Source organism: Hydra viridissima, unplaced genomic scaffold (genome assembly GCF_058129835.1).
Source record: "Hydra viridissima isolate aposymbiotic clone 2 unplaced genomic scaffold, HvirCarnegie_v1 scaffold_2, whole genome shotgun sequence".
NCBI lineage: Eukaryota > Metazoa > Cnidaria > Hydrozoa > Anthoathecata > Hydridae > Hydra > Hydra viridissima.
In genome coordinates this window covers 20,985,346-21,008,745 of record NW_028324301.1, presented here as the reverse complement: position 1 = coordinate 21,008,745, position 23,400 = coordinate 20,985,346, and the positions used below count along the sequence as shown (strand labels likewise).

Genomic DNA, 23,400 nt, shown 5'->3' with positions numbered 1-23,400 from the left:
GTATGACATGGATGGAAGTGTGGCTGGTTTTCAAAACAACTATGATGGCGAAATTATGATGTTAAGTTTCATGTTTGAGTTGAATTAGCAAATGCTTATGTATGTATGTATGTATGTATGTATGTATGTATGTATGTATGTATGTATGTATGTATGCATGTATGTATGAATGTATGAATGTATGTAGCATGTATGTATTGGATTTTGACATATAGCTTTAGTCATAATACAATAATAGGTATGAACTAAAGCTACAGAGCAAATTATGACCCAAATAACGTTCTATCAAATTGTTACGAAATACATTCAAATTGTTTTTTTTAACGCAATCAATTATACTTTTAAAACAGCAATTAAAAGGTTTAAAATTACATATGCTGCATAGGTTTTGATATTTTAGGACGTGTACAATATCAACCAACTTAGCGTTACATATACATTTTACCTAATAATTATTATGCCCAAAGATTTTTTGTTATTTAAAAAATTTTTCATGCATTTCAAGGTGGCCAATGAAATAAACCACCTTATGGAAAAATGACTTCAAATTTAAAACTTGTAAAATTGTATTATATGGTGCACACAGAGTGCTTTTTTTAAAAAAGTAAACCAGTGGTGCTAACAAAAACCAGATTATTAAATATAATTCATGGTTTTGAAGTTTTACCAGAAATTTTACCAAAATTTTACTTTAAGTTTGAAACAGACTCTTTATATGGTGTTTCCCATAATGGTTTTTGATTATTATAATCGCTTAAGTCAGAAAACCAGAACGATTAGGATGTAAAAATTTACGCATTCGTTTGACGTGAAACAGTCCTCAATTAAAATACGACTTTATAACGGAATGTATTGTACAAATATCGTATATATGCATACATCGTATTTACAACTAATGCTGGAATTTCCTTTTAAGTTGAGCCTTTACACAAAATTAATTTTGTGTTGAAATCTAGATACATTTAAAGTTTCCGGTTACTTCATTAGTTTATACCTTTGAAAAGAAATTCGCCATTTCGTCTATTTTATGTTCATAAACTGTATGCATATTAAATAATTAGGAACAACAATAAATAGAGAAGTTCCATTCATTTTAAATTCTAAAACCTCCTCAAAACATAAATGCACCATTGTAAAACTCAGATCTTTAAAAGGCAACATAAATTAAATACCCGGTTAAGTACTTTTTTTTAAAAAAAAAAAAAAAAAATTTTGTAACCCATTTCGTTGGCTTCCATAAAAATCGAATAAATGCATTCGAATATTCAAATATTGTTGGATTAAATGTATTCGAATATTGTCGGATTAGTCATTGAGATGAAGCTAAATAAAAAGTAGTTGATATATTCCTTTCAAAGTTAACTTAAAAAAAGATTTTCATAACAATTTAGTTGCTTAAACAAAATCAAGATGAAGGCTTTTATAAAAATTTCATTCCTTAAATTCTTTAAGAGAAAATTCATTTTTGATAAAAAGGTAAATACATAAAGAAAATATTTTCATAAATTTATTAAAAATTCTCAACTAAAAAACAACTTATAGAATTAAAAATTTATAAGTGTGTATAATATTATAAGTGTGTATAAGTATAAAATTATAAGTGTGTAATACAAACAAACGTACGTACGTACGTACGTACATACATACATACATACATACATACATACATACATACATACATACATACATACATACATACATACATACATACATACATACACATACATAAAAATACCTACAGATAAGCAGCTTAGTTAATTTGTCAGGATTATGGCGACTTAAAAAATTGTCCAGCTCATCCCAGCCTCCTCCAACTCGTACCATTATATGACTGCGCAAAGTCTGCAAGCAAAAAACGTTTTGAATTATCATGCTTCAAAATTAATAATAAATATGATAAATGGAGTTAAAGATTCTAAACATCAAGTTAAACAACAGAAATTTAAAAAATACAACTAATGAAGTCAATCCCATTACAATGCAGCTCTTGGGGGCCTAGGTCATTTTACAAGGGGGTGAAAACTTAACATAATATATCATTTCAAGATCTGACTCGAATTGATGATTTACTGAAAATGTAAAAAATGTCAAAAAGTTTGAAGAAACACTTTACTTTTTTAAAAGATTTTTAAAATGTCACACAAAGTTGTTTGCAGCTGCATACTAAAAGCTAAAACAAAAACAAAAGGCTTGAGGTAGTTTTTGTGTATGTTCAAGCAATTATGGTTTCCCCTTATCCAGACAGTGGATCAGAACTGGGGCTATCAATTTAAACATGATGCTATTCATGCATTTAGGCTTAGTATGGTCTCAAAGTATGATTGTTCTTGGGGATTCTCCAACAATCAGCCATGATGAATTTGATTACTTGCCATACATTTGTCTTAAGTATATCCAGATTTGCCACCCATGAAATTATTACACAACTCCCATTTACTTTTGTTGAATTTGGCCAAATTCCTACAAACTTTGGCAATAGCCTACAAATATTCAACAATAGCCAACAAACTTTGGTAGTCAAGCTGTCATAAGCTGATAAAGGACCCACTGAGATATTAGTTTTAGACAGTAAAAATATCATGAATGATTCTTTTGATGGTACTATAAGTAAAAAAATATAGGATTGCCATCAATTAATTGCTGTATAGTCTTGATGATCTATGGTTTCTCCAAACAGTCATCTACAAAAGAGCACCATTAAATATGCTAATTTCAAAATAAAGGGTGATATGCTTAATTTGCACACAAATGCTCTACATCATAAATGTAATACTTTAAGAAAAGAAATTTTTTTTAACAAAACATAAGTAAAGTTATTATTAATTCTGGATACCCCTAAGCAATTAATATCAAAAAGGTTCACAAAGGTTTTTGCACATGGTGAGAAAAAGAAAAAGAAAAAAAAGATAATGGATGTTGTACAGCAACTCAAGTGATTACTTTAAACTGTTTCAGCTGCAAAATTTTTTTTAAAAAAAAACTTAAAATACAAAACAAAATGAGATAAACAATTCTTTTTTTTATTCTTTTTAAAGAAGGAAGTTTAAGCAAAATGAAGCTATTTAAAAACTATATGAGGTCAAATGTGACAAGAGAGTTTGGTGTATTTGTCAATATTATAGATTTAAAGAAAAAAAGAAGATAAAATAACACTGTGGAAAATGATTTTTGTTCCCAGCAAGTTATTGCTATTTCTTAATCCATTTTAACACAAAACATAAGGAAACACCCGTTAATCTTTTCAAAAATAATTTTTGAGGCTTACAAATTGAGTTTTTCTAAAAAAAAAAAAAACAGCCCACTTTTGCGATTTTTTGCTGATTTTGGATATAAAATGAAGACATTTTAAAAAAATTTGTACAATTTTTTCTTTCTCTGTTTAAAACAATTTTACTATGTTTAAAACAATTTTACTATGTTAAAAAGACTTTTCTAGATTTGCTAGTGTGTGATGTAATATCTTCTCATAAAAGTCTCCAAATGTAGTTTCCCACTATATTTTCATTTCCCTGATATCTAGGTTCTAAGTCCATTACATCTTAGTGGAATTGCTCTTCTTGTTGCTCTGAATATGCTCCCCTATTCTCCTTGAAGTCATCAAGATAAGCATCAAGACAATGGACTTTTAAGGACATCTTACAACCCATTTTGCCATAGCTTTTAATCAAAGTCTCAACTAGTTCCACATAATTATCAGCCTTGTTGTTGCCAAGAAAGCTCAGAAGGAGAAGAAAACCCTTTCTTCTCCTTTCACTAAGACATAATGAATTTTGAACACAGATATCAGGGATCTACCAATTAAAGCATGATGGGAGACTAGATTTGGAGACTTAGAGAGAAGATATCACATTACACGCTCACAATCTAGAAAAACTGTCCATTTTTAATATTGCAAAATAGGCTGCAGAATTTTTTTAAGACTTTTAACATCTTGACCACAAGAGTACAGTTTCAGAACCAAAATTGTTTTCTTTTATGTTATTTAGTTACAAAGAAGTGGGAAATTATAGTTTTAACCCAGGAAACAAGAAAAATGTAAAAATTTTTTTACATAGTGTAATTGATGATTTTGTTATGGCAACAAAAGTGATTTACTAAGGACAATATCAGGTCAAATATAACAAGCAGCTTGTTCAATTCTAAACCAAAAAAACATTTTTTTTTTCTATGACCCAGATTAAAACTAGGCAGTTTAGCTTCTGTAATTTAATATGCATAACTATACAAAATCTTTATCAATCTTTTGCTATTGCTTTAAAAGGAGCAAATTGTTAAAATTATGTAAGAAAGATTACTTACTCTTATAAAGACAGATACTTTTTTATTCACAAGATACTTTCCTTCTGCAACCTTTTCAACAGTAACATTATTTTTTCTGGCACAGCACTGAACCTAGTAAGAAATTTTTTAAAAAACAAATAGAAGCCATTTTGAGTAACAATAGAATTGATGATAATAGATTCTAACAAAAAAAAAGAAAAAAAAAAAAGAAGAATCTTTAAAATTGAAGAGGAAACTACAACAGAATTGATAAGAAGTGTTTTGGAAACAAAACCTGGACAACAAAAAAATATTTATAGAAAATTTGAAAATTGCTGTACTAAGTTACTATATTTCTAAATAATAGAATATAAAGCCTTTTGTTAAACTACTTGATTACATGGTATTTTTTTACTTGTTTGGATGGTATTTTCATGTAAATAAAAAAAACATTTTTCAACAAGTAAAAAAATGAAGCTAAATTGGTTTAAATCCTAGAAATTGCCAAAAAAGTGAAAAGTTTATAATTAATAAAAAAAAGTAAAAGTTTAAGTATGCAGTAAATTAAATATTTCCAAATTTACCTTTGCATCAAGGTTCAAAATTTTAGTTTTTTTTTTTTTCCTGATTGTAATATTTTGCTTCCAATCAATATTTTTCTCTTCTTCTTCAATTTCCTTTTCTAAGTTAACTATGGATGGAACTATTTGAGCACCATATTTATGTACAACTCTACCAAGCTCCAAAAGTGTAAGTATGACATTTTTAACTTGTTTTTGTAACACAAGATCCTCTGAAACAAACAATGTTGAGTCCCTAATACCAATTTTACGACACCATTTAATAAAATTCTCTGCATTCTCACGGGCTAAAAAAGACTTTTTCTTAACTTGCTGATGATACTGAAACTCAAATGGCGGTAAAATATCTGGAAAAGGTCTGGTATTTACTCTGTCTGAATATGATGAAAATGATTTGTTATTTCTTGTATAGACATCTTCTGAAAGTTTTTGTATTTTTTTGGCAAGTATGCACAATGCAACCCCATCATCTAATACATCTAAAAAGTTGTTGATTGTTATGTCCAAAGCAATAAATTTAGACAACCATTCTGCAACATCTTCTAACAAGGGAATTAGACTTTTTTTGTTTCTTTCATTTATTTGAACCATAAAAAAATCATCTTCATCGTCATCTTGTGAATTTGGCATTGCAAAAATTACCACTTTATTAAAACTCTAAGATGCAAAAACAGCTAATAGCTAATGATACAATCGAGGCATTAAAAAGATTTTTTCTAGGTTAATTTTACTTTTAGCTGCAAAATATTTGCACATAATAACATAAGGTACATAGTTTTAACATATATTTATATTATGAGATTACAAATGTATACAGTAACATCATGGCATATAAAAATATATCAATCTCAGATACCTTTAACAGTTAAACAATAAATTATAGTAAAGCACCGATAGATGTATTAAGACAACAAGTCATTTAATTATTTTACTATTTCATTCCAGAACCTAAAATTTAGATAATACAAAATTATTTTTCATTATTTCTTACATGGAAGTTTGATTCTTAATTATCTTAAAGAAAATAATAGCTAAAAAAGACGCTTTTTTTTAACAGTAAAATGATATATGAGTTACAGAATTGCAGAATTTAGATGAAAACGTTAAAAAAAACAGAAAATTTTTCGTTAAAAAAAAACATCATTTTAATTTTAGCGCCAAACGTTGAGTTTTTAACTTCTGGGTTTTATTCGGCAAAAGGAGCAATAAAAATCCGAAATCCGTTGAATTTACCGAATCTTGCAGGCATTAATCGAAATCATATTTAGATAATTTATTTCAGAAAATCTATAAATCACTAAACGCAAACTATTGGAAAATCAAATCAAATTATTTTCCTAGTAAGTGTACCTCTTAATGACAAAAAACTTTTGTTTCAAATTAAACTTCATTAGGGTTAAAAATATTTTTGCACCCCATATCCATTAAATATTTAGTATTTCTTAAAGTGGTTTGATTTATGGGAATTCTATATCTTACAAATACAAGTATAAGTACTTGTTTTACAAAAGGTTGTAAAACAAGTATTTATAACCAAAAAAAGATTTTTTGTTTTTTAGTCGAAAGCGAGGCTAGCATCAGTAGAACTAAAGTATGATTTTCTAAAGTTTTAATTGAAAAAGCACAAAGCTCTTTGATGGAACATAGGTTAAAAATGTCGACACTTTTATCCTTAGCAATATTTCTAAAATTAAAGTATGAGAATGCTTCAATTGCAAAAATAGACATTTTTGTATTTGTTGCAAATCGCATGCTTCTATCTTAAATTTCTCAGTATTTGATGTTATTAATAAGGGTCTGCGTATCGTTTCATTTCCATATCGTTATCATACCGATATAATATCGGAAAAGAAAGTGTCATCGGAATGATTACGACGTAATACCGTTATAAAAACTTTAATCGGTATTGTAGTTAGTTTAAATCACGGTATATACCGATGATTTTTTTTCGCGATATCATATCGGAATGATAACGATGTGGAAATGAAACGATACGCAGACCCTTAGTTATTAACGAAATTTTATTTTTGGTGGTAATAGTTACAGACGAATAGTTATGAACAATATTAAAATAATGCGGGATACCTAATTTATGCCAGATATGCCGAATAGCTAATTTATGCCACATATGAAATTTATTTTCCTTAAACGTTTTAGATATTAAATTGCAAAAAAGAAATCTATTTTATTTTCTTAACCAGGCAATATTATTCAATATACGTTTTACGATGACTTATGAAATGATGTACCTAGAGAACTTGGTAAAATAGTTTTCATTGCTGTCTGGGTTGGATATCTTTTAGGGTGGTTCTTTTTTCAAAAATATACGGAATGCATAATTTTTCGGTGTAAAAATTTTTACTTAGGCGAAGAAACTCTGCATCCCGAACTTAACTAAACTTTTTTGGAATCATTTTTTAGCCAGTCATTTTTTAGCCAGTCATTTTTTAGCCAGTCATTTTTTAGCCAATCATTTTTTAGCTAATCATTTTTTATTCCGCTTTTAGCAAGCCAATATTCTGCTTCGAGATTTTGTTTTTTGGTAAAAATTTACATAAATGCGCATCTGTGCAACATTATTTTCTTTAACTGCAGTTGTTGTAAAACAGTCTAAATCAATTAACCATCTCCAATTGCCTATGTTTAGATATTGGCCCCGAGTAGTTTTTTTTGGATTTTTATTGGTACAGCAAGTACCTCATAAGCAGTGGCGGCTCGTCAATAGGGGCCATAGGGGCCCGGCCCCACTTATATTTATTTAAGATAAAGTATTTGGTAATGTAATTATGTATTTATATATATCTAAACATGCAAATATTAGCCTAAACTATTTGCAGACAGGTTTTATAAAAATAAATAGTTCTAAGTTAGTTCTAATTTTAAACTATATTACTTTATAAGTAATATGTTTATTTGCAATTTATTCAAAGTATTGTAGCGTTATTTTAATTCATTGCCAATAACGGCTGGGCCGATTTTTACTGGCCCTATTTATTTTGTTTGTAGTAATATTATTTTTGATGCGCGCGCAGAATTTGTAGTGCTTTCAGATGAGACGAAAAAACGCACCGCAGGGCCTCATTGAACTGGCCCTTGAAGAAAAGAACCTTAAAAACATCGCTAAGTTCAAAAATTTGCGATATTTTTTGGTTAATATTTGCTGGCCCCACCAAAGTTTAATGTCACCGGCCGCCACTGCTCATAAGTATATCAAATTTAAGATCACAAATTTTTAAATATAAATTTTTTCTTTTAAGAATTTTAGAAGTAAGCAAGGAATTTGATTAGGGGAATTATTCTGTACTAAAAAATTTACTTATTTACATTATTTAATAAAGCAATAACAATGATATTTACAAAATCTAAGTTGATATTTTCTGCACCACTTGATTTAAACCAATGCCGTGTTTGACCTTTCAATTTTCACAACAAAACTTTAGTTTCTCTCTAGCGTAACGAGTTGAAATTGAAGAGAGTAGAGAACTCTTGAAAGTTTCAATTTTTTTTGGCGATAAAAAGTTTTATAAATCGAACTCGAAAAGCAAATCCATCATACAAAAAAACTAAATGAGATTGATAGACCCCAAGAATTCTCTACTTAAATTCCAATTACTCTAATCTTGTATTTAATATCACTTTAATAGGATTTTTTTAATTGGGGTAATCTACTATAGGACGTCTATTTTGAATGACTGGACAAAATTTAATGCGAGAGTACCAAGTTGGGATGGAATAAATCCCAATAAAATATCGAAGAAATGGGATATCTTCTCATTTTGTGTACTTTAGATGATTTATTGTAGCATACAGTGCTTGTGATAACACAGTATAGCGTTCCTCTTGCCTAACCATTATTGATTTAATCTCTTTATTGTATTACATAATTGAATTATCAACTTATTTAAAAAATTAAATAGAAAAAGTGTGTAGTAAATACTTTTGGTGTTTATTTTTGTTTCATCCCATTTTATTTTAAAATTGATTCAATTGTATTTGAAATCGCCTCCATCATTTCTAACATAATTGGCTTTTTAGCATAATTTATGTACAAACATTGTAATAACCCATAAGCATGGGAATTTTGAAGTTCGAAATTCGATGATTTCGTAATTTCGGATGTTTCGATCTAAATTTCGGTCCGAAATGTATTCAAAATTGGATCGAAACTAATTTCGAGTCGAAATTTTTCCACAAGTTTTGGGTCGAAATAAATTTCGTATCGAAATTTATATTGAATTTCGAAAGACGAAATTTTTAAACATTACAAATTCAAGAATTTCGAAATTACGAAATTAAAACTTATGTTTAATGTCGTGTCAATTTCGTTACTTTCAATGACCCGAAATTATACGAAATTTTTTCGCGAAATTAAACAATCCAAAAAATCGAAATTTCGTTCTCAATTTCGATCCGAAATTGAAACACGAATTTCGTTTCGTTTAATTTCGTCGATTTCGAAGGCCGAAATTCCCATGCTTAATAACCCACCTAAAACAAAAACGAGACATTATGATTTGAAAGCCATTTACCTTCTATTATTTTTACCATAATTAAAATTTTTAACATAACGTACATGAGCTGTAATAACTCTATACACCTAAAACAAAAAAGGCGCTTTACGATAAGAAAATCTTTTATCTTCTATTATTTTTACCATAATTAAAATTTTTAACATAGCTTACCTACATGCGCTTTAATAACTCTTTATTTTTGAAACAAAAAAGGCGCTCAATGATAAGAAGATCTTCTTACTTCGCCCAAGTATGTATTTATTACAAGTATATTTTAATGTCAACACTCTTTTGTAGTGAAATAAGTAGATTTAAAAAATAAAAAAAAATGCAAATATCGCATGAACACAATGAAGTTCAGTAAGCCGTTTCGGAATGGTTTTCTCGTAATGAATCGGGAAATGGTTGTCGAGACGGGAAATATCCTGGTAATTTAGATCGGGACAAACTGTATTTTGTGTCCCGATGAAAGTTTGTAAAAGGGACAGTTATGTTGTCCCGATTAAAATAACGAGATGTCCCGATTTATATGAAGCGTAACGAGACATTACGTTTAATCGAGACATAATGAGACATAACAAGATAAGAAATATATATCTGCATACGCTCCAATTTTAGAAGAGAGAATAATAAATATGTTTTTTACTTTGTTTATTTCTTTAATTATTATTAATTCGAACTTCCGACTTTCGAACATTTTGGGTTTCAAATTAAGATAGTGTTGTTTTACTTATGAATGGATTTGTAAAACAAGTTCAATTATTTATTATAAATATCTTATTATACAATAACAGTCAAACACAAAGAAGATATCGTAGATCACAGCTTGAAGTAGATGAAGTGCTTGAGTCTGTTGTTGTTTGATAGTTGACTGTAAGAGACAAAGATGCTCCCATAACCAAGACATTTATACCTCTTCCCAACGGGAACATTAATTGTTTACATAATACTAACCAATCCAAAAACGATTCCTTTAACACGATTTGCGCAATAGATAGTTCAAATCTATTGCGCAAATCGTGGAGGTTTGAATATTCTTTGATAAAGAAAAAACAGATGTAACCAAAGATGACCGTAGAATTAGTGCTAGCGTAGGAAGATCTAAGACTTGCAGTAAGTTCTATAAGGTTAACTATGGTGACACTCCCAGCATAAGAAAGCACCTTTTGTTCTAGGGGCAAATCCTGAACTCTTCTAAGAACTAGAAAAGCAACAGGCTAAGGACAAAAGACAATTTGATGTTGCCTAGGTTGAGTCGGAGCACATTTATGAAAGTGACAAGGACTATGAACATCGTTGAAGTGGGTATTTAGTATTATTTGAGATAAAATAAATGGTTTTTTTTTGTGTTACTTTTACTTAATTTAAAAATAGGACAAAAAGGCGACTTTCCCTCTTAAATCCCTGTGTTTATAGTACTAATGCACTATGAACTTTTAATCAGTAACATCATACTACCTTTAACGTTACGTTACTGCGACTATGTCTTTTTAGTTTAGGCCCTATATTAGTAATTCTTTTGCCCTTTTACACTTAAATAATTTAACTGAGACATATTGAGATTTAACATGCTTGTTAATTTTTTTAGGTGATAAGCTTTCTAAAGTGCTTAACCAATCTGTGAAGAAACGCCGACTTTCAATACCAGATAGTCTTCTACAGCATTAATACACTCAAACTAAGCTTAGCAACTTAATCAGATAAAAGCCTAGAAATCAAAAACAACTGAAAGGTGGCATGGAAATTGTCAAATTTTTGACCAGATGCATTCTCCCGTTTAGCTTTGTGGAACAACCAGGGTTCATGACTTTGCCCACTAATATGACTACAAGACCAAGTCACCAACTAGATATTCTCGGTTTAAGCTGCTTCTCCTTATGACAATGTTAAAGGGCAGTTGAAAAGGTCATGAGAAAAGATCTTTTGGAGTCTCCAGGATTTGCTCTCAGCAAAGACATTTGGACTTCCAGGAAATTTGACCCTTACCTGTTTCTTACCGTGCACTATAGCAACATTGAATGGGATTTGAACAACTTCATTGTTTCTGTTGCACCTTTTTGTAGCCGGTACATTGCTGAGAACATCGCCGAAGACCTAACAAGTAAAAACTCTTCTTAAATCTTTTTCACTATTTTTGTATCTTAATTTAAAATCATAACAATGCTGCCAATACCAAAGCTGCCATTTCAAAATGCACTTTCATTAATGAGTCCATGCTTTTTATTGATCACATTCTGGATTTGGCTATCAAGGAAACAGTATAGTATCCATACGCCATGTCGACAATGCTATCTGCAGTGGACAGAGAGAATAGTCTGAAGAGACCCACAAGAATCATTTGGGAAATGAGAGGATCAAACAAGAAATTTTGAACCGGGATTTAAAAGCCTCTGTGGATGAAGATGATCCAGGCCTTGTAGAAGCAGCTTCCCTTGTTTTACGAAAAATTATTCGTCCAAACAACACTAGGTGGAATTCAGTGTACATGATGATGGAACATATTGTTGCTATGAAAAAATCTCTTTTGGCAATCAGAGAACATCCTGGCATTGATACTGGTGAACTTTCTGCAGTTATTCCTGTGAGGATGACTTTCATGTTTACAAGAAACTTTTCCTACCCTAAAAATATTCGCTAATACAACTGAAAGACTTAGTTCGGACAAGAAGCTTACACTCCACATTATCATTGGTGAAATATACACATTGCAACCTTAAATCAATCAAAAAGAACTGAAGAAGTTTGAAGAAAAGTTGCATGCCGTCAGTTTTTAAAAACTCTTTCTAAAAACCTCAATAAAAGATTTTTTGATGCTGGAGTTAACAATATATTGTGGGGAGTTGGCATATTTTGAATCCATCCTTCAAAGGAATTGCTCTCAGAATGTTTGGCACTGAGAAAGAAGCATAGGAGTATTTTATAGTTAATTACACAAACCACTGAGAATAAGTCAGCAAATATAAAGATCAACTAATTCTTGAAGATTCCTTGGCAGCTCAGATCTCTTGATGCCGCAAACTATCAGCTTACATCCAAAGCATCCGATTCCTACAGAAAAGTTGACAATTGCTTTAGAGTGGGATGTCTACATGACAATGGGAACAGCCCCAAAATAAAAAGCTAAAGAACATGTCTTGGATTTTTATAAATGTTGGTATAGATATTTTGAACGGCGATTTGCTTTAATTTCTCCACCAATGGTTTGCTTAGAAGTTTTCTTTTCATGAGATGCTTTATATTTTTGAGATTTAAGTGCATTCAAATTTTTTTGCAAGATCTCTTCGCTATTGACATAGATTTGCTCCACAAAAATGAAGCTAATAATTTTCTTTTTTTAAATAAACTACAGCGTGTTTAACTATGACGTAACTGCCTTTGACGAGAGAATGTTTCCTAAGCGCCCACTTCCGGGGCGATTAGTCCCTTCTCACCAATCCTCAACATCATGTACGTAATTTAACTATTACCAGTGAACTGGAAAATAACTCTAATGCTTTTTTTTACTCACTATTGAGAATATCCTGATAGGGTTTCTATTACCCAGTACGGAACGGGAAAACAATCGTTTTCCGTCCGAATTTAATAAAGGAAAACGTATTTTTTTCTAACCGTTTTCCTGAAGTTTTTATTATTTATTTTTTAATTTTTTAAAATGTCAAAAGCTTGTTAGCACTAAACTTTATTTACACTTTTTATTCCACCCAAAAAAAATTATTTTGTTATTTCATTTTATAGTGTGAAATAAAATAAATAGTAATTAAAGGAAAAGTTGGTTTTGAAAGTTAAACGTAAATAGGACGTCGACAATTATTTAGAACTTGTACGATAAAGAAGATAAATATATATATATATATAAAAGGCAAGTTCGAATTGTTGGATCCTGTCTAAACTAAAAAACATTAGGGCAAACTGCCCCAACTAGCGTTGATCCAACAAAAATCTCTTTAGTTTAATACTCCAAAGACATTTAGCTGGATCAACGCTATTATCATAATGTGAGGTGAATCCAATTTTTTTTGAAGCTAAATTGGATTTACCTTATATAATAAATCAATCGCATTTGCAAACACTTTACAAATAAACGCTTCAATATGCTGTAAACCCTTTAAAACTTGCAGTTGAGTAAAGGAGATAATAGGAGATAAAGAAATTGAACTCATGTTAAGTAATTTTAACAATTCTATCAGTTACGAGATATATGAAAATAGGAAGAAAAGAACTGATGAGAGCTGTAATATTTTATAAAGAAGCTTGAAGTATAATTTGAATATTCTATCTAAAAGCATAATTCAGTTTGCCGCTAAATTAGCAACACGTCTTTTTGGTGATAATGTAAATGAAGTCGAGAATAATGAACCAAATTTGAGTTAAATAGAAAATGTACTTCTTTAAGAATACATTTCCACAGGATGTTTCTTAAAGGCATTTTTTATAATTTTTATTTAATGCAATCAGTAATAGTAATAGCTACCTCCATGCTATCTTCAGAAAGCTGACCCTCTAAAATCTCTGTTGAAGATCTCTTCTAGAGCAGATTTTTTTACTCTTTACTAAAGCAGAAATTTTTACCTTCTTTTAACAAATTTCTTAAGGCCAAAGGCTTTTAAATATTACAGATTTCTAAAGGCTTGTAAGAAATCTAGCGCTGCAAATCTAGAGAAGCATTACTTTATAATCTCGCAGCATTCTCTTTTTTATCTGATCAATCTTATAAAAAAAAAACTTTCTTGCTAAAAAAACTCCATAAATGCGTTTTGTTCTGTAATGCTTTACGAGATAGATTTACCGGTTATTATAAAACTCGAGTAAAAAACAACATATCTTACTTCAATATATAACAAATAAAAGCCTTTGTGGCGCAAATGTTCTATCTAAGCCCAAAATTGTAAATGTCTTTCTAAAATAAGTTTGATGGTAACATAAAGCTTTTTCATATCTGACATCTACATAGATAAAATAAAAACTGACTAATTTACGAAATTTACCCCAAAGTAAGTTTAAATTGTTTGCCCTGGGAACAATTGGAGCTTTCATCTATTTTTGTTTAAGAATTCTTGATTTGGTTGAGAGTACCTCATAATAACAATAAAGTTTTTTAAGAATATTTACTTTATTTACTTCTCCAAAATACTTTGAGTTCTACTTTAGTTTGATGGAACTTCATAGAACAAACTCAATTAATAAAACAAATTTAGAAAAAATCTACGGCTTTATTTCACTATGATTTAATTTCAGTTTCAGTGTGCTTTTAAACTAAAGTTCAAATCTATTCAAATTTGCGCCTAATCCATTTCCTATAAAAATATTTCAATGCAAAAAAGCTTTTCTAAGGTTGTTCTTGAGATCGCAAAGGGTTGGTCAACATTCTTTAAGATTTCATACATCTTAAAACATGAAACTTTTTGCGCATGTGGCAAGAAAGTTGCCCCTTTAAAGTAGACCTGTAAAATTCGGCCTATTGCAGATGTGATCCAACTTTAAAGCTTTTAAAATGAGAATTCTTTTTAATCAAACCCCAACAGGTTTTGAAAACTTATTGATAACATTTGTCAATTAAGTTGTACTTGATTAATTAAGTCAACTAACCAATTACAGCTTAATTGATAAAGATTTAAAAGCAAAAAATAGAGAGCTGCAACAGCTAGCTCCTCCATTCTTATGTTTATTGCTGATGATTTGAGAGATAGGTAATACTTTTACTTTAGAATATGGTCTGTGAATGAAAAGATAATCCCGTATTAGAAAAATAAGAACAGTATATTTGGTCAAGTGATCAATTGGATTCAATAAGTGAATTCTTCTGATGGTTAAAGTCTGGTTGATTGAGAACAGAACTCTTTAGTTTTAGGAACTTTCTGTTGGCTTCACATCAAATAATTGCCATTCTATCATACTTTATCAGCACTCGTTCGAATCATTCTTTAAAAGAATGAGCCATATGAGCGCTGACAATGTAATGGTATCTTCATGCAAAACTGAAAGGAAAACTCAATCCTAAATTATAAGCTCTTGTGGTAACAGAATCGTTGCGTACCTTACTAATTAAATTATTATCATTTTATCTGTGTAGTTACAATTGAGTTTCTGATCGTTATTGCGAAAACAGTTTCAAACCTTAATGGTGTGACTGTTTTATTTTTTACGTAATTGTGCATGTGTGTCAACCTGGTGTTTTCGGCTGTCTCACACTTTTCTTCAATACATTATATGTTTGGGCCGAGTAAAAAATAAAGATTGTGTTTATAACTTCTTTCGTTTTTCCTCCGGTAAACCTCAATACTCATGACCTTAAAACACTTATTTTCTGGGAGCAAAGATCATCGCTGACCCAATTTTTACCGCAAATTTTTTCCCATCGTAATACATTTAAAATTTCTTCCCTTAGGACTTCCTGCATTTTCACTACAAACTCAAATTTGCGAGGTAGAATTTGAATTTTATACTGAGGCAGCTGAATCAGTATGTGGTTGGGCTGATAGAGATGGTTTTATATGAACACAATTCTGATTAGTTTAAAGCTTTCTCTCTCGGGCCAACCGATGAGATTCCATCATTGGCGTTAATGAAAGAATTTATAAAAGTATTACAACTTTAAAAAATATTTGAGTGATTTTCTGGAGTTTTGCTTTTGCAAACTCAAACAGAATGAAGATATGTTTTGCTGACAGCCAATTATTTTCTTCTGTTTTTTTATAAGTTTGTTCTGATGATCATGTTAATTAAATTACTAGAGGTTTATTACTGTGGACCAAGTCCGCTTAATTTTCCTTCAATCTTACATTTTAAATATCAAATAGATATCATAAAATGATACTAAACGTCTCTAAGCTTTGCATAACATGGCAATATACCCCTAAAAGTACGAAATTGTATGTTTAATGGCTAAGTGTTGGAAATTTTTTAAATGCACAAATGTTAAAATATAAACATTAAACAATTAATAACAGACGGCGATTAAAATAATAAACTTAATTACCATTTATCATTAAGTGATGGTAAAACTTAACATTTAAAACAAAAATTCTACCAGAAATGAACTCCGCATATCCAAATATATTAAAATCCAAATGTCTAAACCGATGAATAAAAATCGCGATTTTCACACGACTTTTCCGTAGTTTAAAATTAAAAAAAAACTTAGATAGTGTCAACTGCAATTCCACTTCTTGTTATTAAACACGATTTCATGTTCAGTGGTTAGGTTTACCATTTGCTTGTATATCATAAAAGCTGTTTATGGTTATTGTGTGTGTGACCAGGTTTTCTCTTTTTAATGCTAAACGCACACGGATAATTCTTTCAAACTAACTTTAACAATCCTCTAGACTACGCATATCCTAGCATAAGTCAATGTTACTAGTCTGACTGATAACATTTGCTCCAAAGGTTCACACCAATTTACTCTTGACTGTAATGCTTTTAAGGTAATAAAATAAAAAAATTTTTTTGGTTTAAAATAACTTAAAGATTTTGTAAAATTAAAAAATACTTAATAATGCATAACTTTTTGTGAAAGACTAATGCACAATGCTAGAATCCAGTGTTAAGTACTACTGTTCACTGGGCGTATTTTTTGTGCCAAATTGATTTGCTACATTATCGCTGACACCATGACATTAATTTATGGAGTTTGATAGTAGGGTGTAGTACAACAGCTTTAAAAAATTATTTTTTTTTTGTAATGGCTGAACTGAAACTCATTTAAAATTATAAGGATTTTTTACATTCTTATTCCGTTCTAACTCATGGATGTATTAGTAAGTAATTAATAAGTATGCAATTCATTTGTTTACCTCAAAAATTTTTATATTTGACTATATCAGTCTACTAAAACAGTTAAATTAAACAGTTTTTTTCTCTAAATAGTTTGTTCTCATGCTAAAATATCTCTTATGTTCAGATAGAGACGTTAACCACAAGATTTTAGTTCACCTGTGAATGTATCAGATGCTAAGTTCATTGTCTAAAAACAAATGTAGCTGCCAGTAAAAATACTTATCACAGAAAATTTTTTTGAGCAAATCTAGCTAAATGAAAAAAAAAGCTAAAATACAACAACCTGTGGTCTTGGGTGCTGTTTCCCAAAACATCCATTAACATTTAATCCACTAAAATTACTTCAGTTTTGTAATACCCTTTATTTTTATATTTATAATTGCAGATTTTGTTAATGCTCAAAGGTCACTAGCTTTTATAAAATACTGACTAGCTATTTAAAGTTAACACTTAGCGTTTTCTATAAATCAGTTTTTTAAAGAAATAATTCAGTTTTTCAAAGAAATTACCGTTGTATTTTAAAACAATTTTGAATTGAATGATGATAGTATTAAAGCCAATCCTTTGAGCAATTGCAGTGAAAGGTTTTAATCTCTGACAATTTTCCTAATTTACTCAAATACTTAATTTAACCATGAAAGATTCAATTAAATATTTATGTTTAAATCAGCGAATTATCCCACAAGTGTTAACAATTTAATTAGGTTAAAAGAACTAAAATGTAACTTGAATGTCAATTTGGAAAAGTTAGTCTAAAAGTGTTTTTATAATTTTTAGTTACCTAAAGTTATCTAAAAAGATAAGTTTTTTAAATAAACACTAAAAGCCAACATGATTATTTGCGTTTGTTTATAGTTTCATGATGTCATTAAATTTAAATTGATCTCCTGCTTTTATTTTCAGAGGAGTCAATTACTGCTTTTTACTAATATTTGGTAGTGCCAATTCTCTGATAAATAAAACGTTTGTTTATTTGTGATGTTGACATGTCAGTCAGCAATTAATTAAACAAAAAACATGTTATTACATTTCGTTCACTAACACCTGACTGATGCAATCACACTAAACTTTTATCCCAATAGCAATCTAAATTTATTTCCGTAAATATTTAATTCTGCGATTTTACAAAGCTATTATTATTATTATTTTCTTTCCTTTGTTTTTCTTTTGATTTTAAATCTTAAAAAATAATGTAAAATTTTAGGAGCCATAAAGTAAATTAGTAACCAACTTAAGAATCAGCTAATTGTTAGCAATGATGAACTTAGGTCTGATGACCTGATGGCGCAGCTGTTCAATCAGAAGTGTCATTGATGTTTCTAAGTTGCTGAGCTTATTTGTTATATTTTGCTCGTAGTTGTATTTAGTAAAAAGCACTTTCAGATGATTAAGATAAGTTATAATATAGGAATTGCCGTCTGAACGAAAGTTGACGTCTCTTTTTTTTATGATGAACAGTGCTTACATATACAGTCTTATTAATAAATTATTAGTTTTGATTAAGTAGTTTGAATTTTGTAAAAGTTTCTGTCTGTATTAGCTACCTACCAAAGGATGAAAAATATTTATGAATATCATGTACTGATTATTTGTTAACTCTAATTTTTTCCTGATGGTAGTTTTTTCTCAGGTGGCTAAGAAAATATAGTTGATGTAGTTAGCCCTCTTTGTATGCTAAAGATATGAGTTCACTGATAGTAAAATGCTAACTACTATCTGAACAAACCACTATTAGCTTCATAAAATGACCACTAATTGATCACATGAACCAGCTGAATACTTTTTAAATAATTGCAATAATCACTCAAAATATACCTTGTTTTTCCTGGAAGTGTGGTGTGTATTTCTTTAATAAGACATGTTTGTCATTCCTGTTGATATAAAAAATCAACTGGTATTTAATTGTTTAGGTCATACATTTGTTCTTCTAATTGAAGGATAACTAAGCTAAGGAATGGTATCTCCAAAGAAATCTTGTTTTTATGCAACCAACACTCCTAGAGAACACTCAGATTTAAATTTTAAAAAAACAACAATTTAAAGAATATTTCTTTATCTCTAGTGATACTTGTAATGAGGAAGTGAATCTTAAAATGTCAAATGTTTAAGTGAAGTGGTTTAAGATGCGTGTTTTTTTTTCTTCTCGTTTTTGTCATTTCTCTTTCACTAAATTCTCAGGTTGTGAAGTTGATTTAGAAACTATAAACTAACATTGTCTTGTAATATAGAAAATTTCATGAATTCTAAAGGCAGTTCATGATAATTGTATTCATGATAATAATATATAGAAATACAGTCTCTCCAACAATTAAGGTATAAAAAGAGAGCAAATTGCTAAAAACTATAGCAAGTTATTACTCAATCTTAAATTAAGTTCTGATATTGTCAAATATTGTAATGTTATGGTATATGGACAATTTCATTCAGTCTTCAAAGATGCAACCCAGAGGTAACATTTTCTCGACTGAATCTTCACGAAAATACTCAGTTAAATTTTTGCATTACATCCTTTTAAGGCTAATTTTGTTTGTTAGAATGATAACAAAATAGGGATGGCTAATCTGTATTTAAATACTATTACATGCAAATAGAACAATGACCAGTTACAGTTCGAGAATTTCTTAAAAGACGTGTAGAAGGAGTATGCCTCAAATGAAATACAGGGTATCAAGTCTATCATTTTAAAAATGCAATATCTTATTTTTTTATTTTTTGCAGGATTATAAAGAATGTTTGGAAATTTAACCATGAATAAATATACAACCGAAGAAAGACAAATTTTATCTTGAAGATACTTATTTTTGCACACGGATCCATTATGTCGTACTTCCATCTTAACATGGACCTATAAAAAATGGACGTGCAACCTATTGTTTTATATCAGAGGCCGCGGAAATCAGGGACATGCGAGTTACCGACAAACTCTAAATTATTATTTGTCAACAAAAAAATCTATTAAAATGGCTGTCCACAGTTTTAAAACAGAAACTCTGATTACTTGGTATTAGTTTAAACTTTTATAGCATTTGTTTAATAAAACTGTTCAGGACAAAGTAAATACTTGACGCGTTGTCAATAAAATAAAACTAAGAATTGTTTTAAAATGACTAAAAAAAGTATAGCGAAATATAAAAAAGCTTGAATGAAATTTTTTGTCAAGATATGGTTTCATTCTACTCCTTAGTACTTCATTGATTAGGCTCAATTTTGTGTATTTTTTCCGATATTTTGCCATTTTCTGCCCTGGCTACTCTATGAGCCTCACAATTTATATCCCACTATGCATTATTTTTTACAAGTATATTTTCTTTGAGGCGCGGATCAAAGGGGTGGCCATGTTGGCCAATGACAATTGTATCTTTCTTTCAAGTATTTCAGAAAAAATATACTCAGCTTATTAAATTTATAAGATAAGGTAAATAAAGCAAAAAAATCGATAGAAAAACATACACAAGATGATTCACCAACTCTTCACATAAATAAGTGATAAAGCGTTAGAAGAAAAGTTAAATACAATTGTGGAAAAATGTAAACACGAAGACGCGTAAATGATAAAGCGATAATAAGAAAAGCTAAAAAACAACGATCGGAAAAGACACATACAAGATGACTTCTCCACTATTCACATAAATAAATGATAAAGCAAAAAGAATTAAGTTAAAAACAACAACTAAGAAAAGACGTAAACGTGGAGACTCGTAAACGATAAAGCGACAATTAGAGAAGTCAAAAACAACGATCAGAAAAGACTTATACACGATGATTCACCAATCTATCACGTAAGTAGACGATAAAACGGAAAGAAGAAAAGTTAAATACAACTGAGAAAAGACGTAAACACGAAGACTCATAAACCTGCCATATAAATAAATGAAAAGATATCGCAACAGGAAAACAAGCAAAAACTATAAAAGCTCAAAAAAGAGGGAATCTGATAGTTTTTGTTAGGAGAAGAATTGGAGAAGAATTAGAGTTTTTTTGGGAAAAGAGAAAAGAGTTTTTGAAGAAGAGATTTAAAAGAGAATTTTAAGAGAAAGAGTTTTAAAGAGATTTAAAAGAAGATTTTTATGAGAAAAGAGTTTTAAGAGATTTAAAGAGGAATTTAAGAGAAATAGTTCTTAAGAGATTTAAAAGAAGATTTTTATGAGAAAAGAGTTTTAAAGAGATTTAAAAGAAGATTTTTATAAGAAAAGAGTTTTAAGAGATTTAAAGAGGATTTTAAAGAAGAAGAAGAATTTTGTGGTAAGAAGAGTATTTTGATGAATAAACAGTTTAATAAGCAGTTGAATAAAAGAATAAAAGAAGATTTTAATATTGATTGTTGGAGAATAACCAGAAGATTTAATTAAAGAAGAGATATTTGTAATAAAAGAAAATATAAAAGAAAGAGGAGTACTTGAAATAAACAGTATTGAACACTGCAAGAAGCGTAAGAGAATATTATTTGTATTATATAAAAGTTGTAAGAGTAAGAGTGCTACCATTACACATTAATAGAACATTTGTTGAGTTTTATTATATTATAGAATATACTGAGGACGGCGATTATAAGTTTAGCCCTTTTAGATTATACCTTGCCCATTCCTAACCAAACTATCCCTAAACCTCGCCCTTACCTAACCAAGTACTTCCCAGACCACTAACCTCGTTCCCAACCTCCATATACCTAATCCAATCATAACACTAAACCCTAAACAACCCCTTCCCCTTCCTCTTTACTGCAAAAGAAAACAGAATTATAATAATAACTAAAAACGCCACCCTCACAATAAAAGTTCGAGACCAAGTTTTAGTGGTGCCAGGCAAATAATTAAGTCATTGAGTTGGGACCACTCTTCTTGGGTGAAACGAAGCAGATGGTCGGTCCAAAATCATTATCAAACCATATTCTTTATTTATAGCTTCATCATCCTCAGTTTTACCATATTCATCTTCTTCTTCACAATTTTCATATGTAATAAACGATTCTTCGACTTCTCCCCTGTTTTTCTTGTATAAGATATCAATAACTGCAAGTTGTATTCCATGAGCATAACATAGTTGTTGATAGCAAAGCATCATTTTACCAACTTTTACCATCACACTTGCTCCATCAGTGGTCATGGCAATAATGTCTTTTTGGAGGTCAACATCGAAGCTATTTAGCCTTTCTGAAACTAACTTGATGCAATATTCTGCATTACACGATCCATGGATTCGAATCAATCCAAGATTAAAGTGTTTCGCCTCCATATGTAAATTAAGTTTAAGTATCTCTGACTATTTTGTGATGTCCATTCGTCAAACGTTATTGAAAACTTTTGATTTTGCTTTTTTAGAGATGTGAATTTTTGCATTATATCGGCTTTTACAGAATCTGAGAATTTAACTACCATCGATCTTATAGTATTAGGTGAAGTAGGGAGCCGGAAACCACTCTTTGAATACAATTACCGTAAATCTGAAGATGTGCAAAAACTATTAAATGTAAAGCCGAACACAACATGCACTTCGCATTTTCTTCATTATCACTTTTTTTAAAATAATTCCATATAGTTTTAATTTGCGACATGCTTAGTTAGAACTTTTGTTTTAAAATCTTGATGTAATTAATTTTTAAAGACTTTTTAAAAAGTAGTTTTTAAAAGTATATTTTTTATAATTATGCACGCACGTTTTCAATTTCACGTTTTCAACATACTCATTAACAAAAATTTCAACACACTCATTAGCGAAAATTTCAACATAATCATTAACTAAACAAAAAGAAATTTGAACGAGTTCGACTTATGTTTTGCTAAATGAAAACCTTTTTTGTTTAAAAGCAATAGTTTCAAAATCCCGCAAATCCCGCGGATCCCGCATTAGTTTTTGCGGGATCTCGCATGCGCTAAATTAATGCGGGATCCCGCGGGATTGCGGGATCCCGCATTGCGGGATTGCAATCCCTAGCCAAACCTTTTAAAAAGTTATTAAGATTTATAATTAACTTGCAAAATGCGGCCAGATATTTCACGTTTTCGTTTTTCATATTTCATATATTATTTGATTTTTCATAATAGACACATAACCCATTTGCTTTTGTCAAATAAAAATTAGTTTATATGTAGCTGGTAAATCATGTTTTGCTAAAATTAAATACATAGTTATTCTTGCGGTTTGCCATAAATTGGCTTTGCTAAATTCTTTAAAACCGCGACAAATCATTTTTTTCTTTATTGTATTTACATTCATTTTATGTATAAGTTATTTATCCTTTACTGTATATATTTCTGTTGTTAAACAAAAAGAAA

The 23,400-nt window shown here is 29.8% G+C and overlaps 1 protein-coding gene and 2 long non-coding RNA genes across 5 annotated transcripts; 2 read left to right on the top strand and 1 right to left on the bottom strand.

The window, feature by feature from the left end:
• Positions 1–836: 836 nt before the first annotated feature.
• Positions 837–19,138, bottom strand: LOC149892404 (growth arrest-specific protein 2-like). 2 transcript variants are annotated; one of them, XM_090079052.1, is made up of 5 exons: positions 18,944–19,138; positions 4,845–5,498; positions 4,300–4,392; positions 1,740–1,842; positions 837–1,323 (listed from the first exon to the last, which is right to left on the bottom strand). In XM_090079052.1, exons 2-5 carry the CDS (start codon positions 5,469–5,471, stop codon positions 1,310–1,312), a joined length of 837 nt encoding a protein of 278 aa, XP_089935178.1. In that variant the 5' UTR covers positions 5,472–5,498; positions 18,944–19,138; the 3' UTR covers positions 837–1,309. The 2 variants fall into 2 exon arrangements, with proteins under 2 accessions (XP_089935178.1, XP_089935180.1); XM_090079054.1 differs by lacking the exon at positions 18,944–19,138 and adding an exon at positions 5,698–5,794.
• LOC149892405 (uncharacterized) lies at positions 9,559–12,471 on the top strand. 2 transcript variants are annotated; one of them, XR_016449879.1, is made up of 2 exons: positions 9,559–9,602; positions 10,941–12,471. It is a non-coding gene; the product is annotated as an uncharacterized LOC149892405 (long non-coding RNA). The 2 variants fall into 2 exon arrangements; XR_016449878.1 differs by lacking the exon at positions 9,559–9,602 and adding an exon at positions 10,151–10,653.
• LOC149892403 (uncharacterized) lies at positions 16,647–23,400 on the top strand. Its single transcript, XR_016449877.1, has 3 exons — positions 16,647–16,776; positions 19,847–21,557; positions 22,447–23,400. It is a non-coding gene; the product is annotated as an uncharacterized LOC149892403 (long non-coding RNA).